General features: G+C 35.0%; 1 protein-coding gene across 1 annotated transcript; it reads left to right on the top strand.

The window, feature by feature from the left end:
- Positions 1-4,683: 4,683 nt before the first annotated feature.
- On the top strand, positions 4,684-5,615 carry LOC101833032 (olfactory receptor 4K3-like). Its single transcript, XM_013120512.2, is given in 2 exon segments — positions 4,684-4,831; positions 4,834-5,615. Coding segments are annotated over 2 exon segments (927 nt in total). The 5' UTR covers positions 4,684-4,686.
- Positions 5,616-5,890: the final 275 nt, after the last annotated feature.

Raw genomic sequence — 5,890 nt, 5'->3', positions numbered from 1 at the left:
AAGAGATGAGACAGCAGAAAGCTTCTCTTTAGTCCTTATCACATTTTTTAAAATTTTCTTTTTTTTTTAATGATGTGAACTCTTTATTTTTATAGGCTTTTCAAGACATGTTGTTTCTGTATTACTTTGGAGCCTGTCCTGGAACTCACTTTGTAGACCAGGCTAGCTTCCAACTCACAGAGATCCACCTGCCTCTGCCTCCTGAGTGCTAGGATTAAAGGCATGGGCCACCAACGCCCAACTATGATGCGAACTCTTGATTTCAGCAATCTGAATGCCACATAGAAAATATTTTTTCTGTTTTTTCCAGTTTATCTCATTTTGTTTGAAAAGACAATTATTTTCTATTCCACCATTTATCAAGATGAATCAAATATTACATATCCATTATTCCTTGCTAAACTTTAATGATACCTAAGTATATGGTTTTGTTTCCTTATTTCTTTTCATATACAGTCCATTATATATACTTGTTTCTTTTTTTTCTTATGAAACAAATGTTTTTATCCATTGATACTGCTGCCCAGCCACAATACATTTTAAAAGAATATAATGAACGTAAGGAATATTACAAATTGGTCACATTTTAAGATGTTTAAACCTACTCATCCATCCATGCCCCTTTTACTAATCAGAGAAAACATTTGGTGGAGAGTCTTAAATGCCAATTAATCAACAAGCTATATATTGTCATTTTCTAAACTGTAATGTCAACATGAGTTTTTTCATTCTCTTTGTTGTTCTGAAGATTTTAGAAGAAAACCACCATACTTGTGGGCTTGAGAATGATAAGACTTTCAGTATCAGGGCTTGCTAAAGATTAACACACATTACCAGAATTATGCTAAAGCATGGATTTATGAGGAACAGTATGACTACCATATATTGTAGCTCTAAAACCACTAGCCTATGAGCCACATCTATCTTACTGTCTGTTTTTTGTTTTATATTTTATTTTCCAGTTTAAATTTAGATAAGAAACGAGGTTGCTTCACAAGTCACTTCCAGGTCCCTCTCCCATTCCCTCCCCTCCTCCCGTGCCCTCCCCCCAACCCCCCCCATTATCCCCTCATTCCCCCAAGGAGGGTGAGGCCCTCCATGGGGGTGTCCATATTCTGGGTTGACAACACAGTAGGCTTTACTTGTCTTTGTTTCTATTTCCACAAATATTCAATACTCGGTATCACTCTAAATAGAGATATCCCTAAGGGATTGCAAAGATAATTATTTCCAGGGTCTTCATTTTGATCAGAAAACAAATAGGCACATTTGAGCCATGAGGCAATTTCAGAAAGTGAATATAGGTCCAGCTGAGGGGAAGATTATCTCTACACAACAGGAATAACTTCACAAGCACACATCAGATTGGAAGAAAATAGGAGCCAAAAGAAAATGTGTGTTTGATAAGTCATCACTCTGATAACTTTCTGTAAGTTAATTCTTTAAATATTTCTGGGTATTTGTTTTAGATGAGCAGTTACTTCTACTTCTGTCTTCTTTAGAGTCCAATTTAAGTGTTTTCTCTAAATATGCTATTCCATGTTTGTTCAGGTCCACATCAGATAATCATTATTCTTTATCTAATAACCTGTAAGAGTGGTATCCTGCTAACATTGTACAAATATTCCATTTAGCTTATTAAGATAAAATATTTTTAATCCAAAGAGTACACAGTAGATAATATTTAGAATAGAAATGGGAATTAAAATGTTGCAAGAAAGTAATTATTGTGAAAATAAGATCAAAACACTCTCCCCCAAATTTCTTCTGATAGAAGAAAAATTATTGCCTCTCAAGGATAGGCATCCTAATTCATTGTTAAATGTACAGTGGTCAGTTCTGAAACTTGTGCAACAACAAAAATGGATTCCATAAGTCGAATTTATGTGTATTTGTGCATATATATACATATATGCAAAGATATGTAACAATAAGACTCCAGGAAAAAGAGGCTAGCCACTTGAGGGGTAGCATGAGAATGGTATATGAGGATGGCATTTGATAATGGTTTGAGGAAGAAAGGGAGGTGTAAAATTATGGAATTCTTTTTCAATAAAAACATTTAAATAGTAAAATTACATACAGGCAAAAAACAAAACCAATAAAAACAAAACAAATAACATAACATATAACATTATTTAAGCTACTGTAATCTCTGGCAACATATTTCCTAGTTTCTTAGTCATCCGTGGAATCAAAACAGTCTGAGCAACATATTTAAAACAGGTCTGTTAAAGCATGTTTGCCTCCATGCATCAGAATTTAGCTGTAAGATACTTTACATTCATAGAGATTTGATCCAGCAATGTCCTACATCTATAATACTAGAGGACACAATTTAAAAGGTATTATTTGAGACTTAGTTCTGCTTTGCAGCAGCAGTCCCAAAGGATAGTTTGACACAAATAAATGTTTTTAGTAAGTCCTTTTAGTAGTGGCACAGCTCCATTTTGACTGTCAAAACTGAGCTCAACAAATCCAGTACCACTAAGCATCCTAGTGGGTCACTAATATCCAAAGAACTACAGCCAACTAAGGAATCCTAGGAGTGGGAGAAGGATACTGCAGTTATCTAATACGAAATAGTCAGCCATGAAAATGTATTTACAAATAATGTTATACACACAGAAGAGTTTATATATGTAAACAATAAAAAAGAGGGAATGAATTTCTTCTTTTCCCTTATATTAAACATGGATTCTATTCTCATCTATATTCTGAATACATTTTCATCTTCCCCTATTTCTCACACTTCCTTTGCATCTCCTCTATCATCTGTATCTACACCTTTTAGGGCTCTCCTTAGAAAGGAACACTTCTAGGAGGTAACAACAAAACATCATAAAGTAAAATTCATCATAAAAGTCAACATATTGATATTGGACAAGCCAAGCCAACAGATAAAACAAAGATTCCCCAAGTGAAGGCTCAAGAATCAGAGACCCTCTCATTTACACATTAGGAGTATCATAAAGCACTAAACTGAAAGGTATAGCACATATGCAGAGGACCTAGTGTGGAACCATGTAAGGACCACACGTGTTGCTTCAGGCTCTGAGTTCACCTGAGATTTCTTTAGTTGATTTACAGGGCCTTTCTCTCCTCATGAATTTGGAAGAAAACAAGGAGGATTAGTATATGGGAGAATCTGGAGAAAGAAAATAAAGGTAAAAATGTAACTATATTATAATCTTAAAAATTAAAGGAAATAATCCAGAAAAAACTAAGAAGTTAATGTTTGCCTGGAACCTTTTGAGATATCAAATAATTAAAAAAACAAGGAACCCAAGGTCTATGCTGTATGATCAGTGTGTTTTCCTGGGATATTTGATAAATCTCTGTAAGGTATGTATGTTTACTTATCTGTCATCATGCTCCCATAATAATTGAATGTGTTATCTGATGTTTTCAGACATTCTTTTCATCCTTACTCCACCCCTCTCATTCCTCAGAAAATAGGAATGTAAAACAATTGTGATTATTTCATATATTATTTCATTCTTCTCATGCTCTAGGATGAAAAAAAAACGAGACTGGTAATTTGAAAAGCATCAAGAGATTTACTGAAGGGAGCAGAAACTGGGCAATGATTATCCACCATCTGGCTTGAGTACAAGCACTCTGCTTGTGCTTTGAGGTGAATAATTGCTGCTCATTGGAAGTATAATGTTACACTCATCCATGGCTGAGAGTCAAAGACAACTTTGCTTATATGTTTATGTAATATATTCCGCTCTTTAAATCAAAGGTCATCAGTAGATGATTGAAATACTGAGAAAATATGTTGACTATAGATTAATGATAGAAGAAATTTATGTCAGAAAACTATACTCTTTCAAAATCACAGGGCTGTCAAAGTTGGGTTGTAAAATTTAAGATCAATATTTTCTAGCACTAAGACTGAACTAATTGCGACTTTACAAGCTCAGGTCTGAGTATGCTTTGCTATGCTCTTTGGTCAATCCATCTCTACAGGTGTTTGCAGTGGTATTTTGTCAATTAGTTTAGATGAGTAATGAATTCTGTAATACATTTGTTAATTTGTTAATGAATAACTGTGAACTAGGTTTGTATACTTCAGTCTGGTATCTGTGTATATCTTATATGGCATTCTGTTCTGCATGCGTCTTAATTGATGCTTTCCCATAATTTATTGTATAGTTTTTAAACTAAAATAAATTTACTGATGTCATAGAAACAATTTGGCTGATGTAAAATGAAATATTATGAATGGTGCTAAAAACGGTAATGTCCTATGTCAACATTTGCATTGATATTTAATGCAACTCCCCATCAGTTTCCAAATTCAGTCATCATTTTCATTATGGCATGTCATTATTGATAGCAAAAATTTTAGACATTTTAAAATTAATAAGTCACACACATTTTTGGTGTTTAAATTGCTGTCCTGCTTCCTCACAGCTCTCCTGTAGAGGGATTTCCTGATAGAGCACGTGTAATACAGACCTAACCCGTGCTTCTCTCCTTGAGGTGTTGCTCATTAGCTTTCAGTTAGGCAACAGTGCCATTTTATTTGCCTTCCATCTCGTTTTTATATTCATGGATTTCTACTCGGGTAAGTTGCATAGTGACTGTCAAGTTCTACACAGGAAGTAGACTTTCTCATATGACTTGTTGATAATACTTCTTTCTTTGCAGGGCATTTCTTAGGACACACTGGGTAAAATGGATGGAAGCAATCAGTCTGTGGTGTCAGAATTTACACTTTATGGACTGTCTTATTCACAGAACACACAAGCCTTACTCTTTGTGATGTTTTTGATACTGTATCTTCTCATTGTGTCAGGAAATATTGTCATCATGGTTTTAATCCCACTGACCGACATCTCCATTCTCCCATGTACTTCTTGTTGGCCAACTTGTCCTTTGTTGATATGTGGCTTTCCTCAATCACTACTCCTAAGATGATTGCAGACTTTCTAAGGGAAAACAAGACCATTTCCTTTGCAGGATGCATGTCCCAGATTTTCTTTGCTCATTGCATTGCTGGAGTAGAGATGGTGTTGTTGGTGGTAATGGCTTATGACCGCTATGTGGCCATCTGCAAACCACTCCACTACTTCACCGTTATGAGCCTGAAAAGATGCACTGGGCTGGTGTTTATTTCTTGGACTACTGGCTTTATACATGCCATGAGTCACCTGGTAGTGATTGTGGAGTTGCCTTTTTGTGGTCCCAAGGAAATAGACAGCTTTTTTTGTGACATGCCATTGGTGATTAAGTTAGCTTGCATGAATTCCCATGATTTGGATATTCTAATGAATGCTGGCTGTGGGGTTGTGGCTGTAACCTGCTTCATTCTGTTACTCATTTCCTATACATATATCCTTACCAATGTTCTCCAGAGTTCCAAAGCTGCTGCATCTAAGGCTCTGTCCACATGCAGTGCACACATCACAGTGGTGATGATATTCTTTGTGCCTTGTCTTTTCATTTATGTATGGCCCCTCAATATCACCTCACTGGACAAGTTTCTTGCTGTGTTTTACTCTGTTTTTACACCTCTTCTAAACCCAGCAATTTATACACTGAGAAACAAAGAGATTAAAAATGCTATGAGAAGATTCCTAAACAACTATCTTGGTTCCAAATGAAATCCCTAATACTCACAAATGTAAGCTAATTATTTTAAATGAGAAGCCTGACTGTATGAAATAGATTTAAAATCAAGAAATAAAATTTTGTGTCAATTTCCCTGTATAGATATAATTTAACCTTTTAAAAAGAATATGACATTTTACTGGTTAACCATCTAAATACTATGAATCCTTCATCTTAATGCTCTTTGTATACAGGAATACTATTAAAATATTCTTCTAAGTCTTTATTAAAGTTCAGCTTAACATTTATTGAGCAAACTTGTATGTTT

This window comes from Mesocricetus auratus, unplaced genomic scaffold (genome assembly GCF_017639785.1).
Source record: "Mesocricetus auratus isolate SY011 unplaced genomic scaffold, BCM_Maur_2.0 Super-Scaffold_100004, whole genome shotgun sequence".
NCBI lineage: Eukaryota > Metazoa > Chordata > Mammalia > Rodentia > Cricetidae > Mesocricetus > Mesocricetus auratus.
This window is presented reverse-complemented; position numbering and strand designations above follow the sequence as displayed.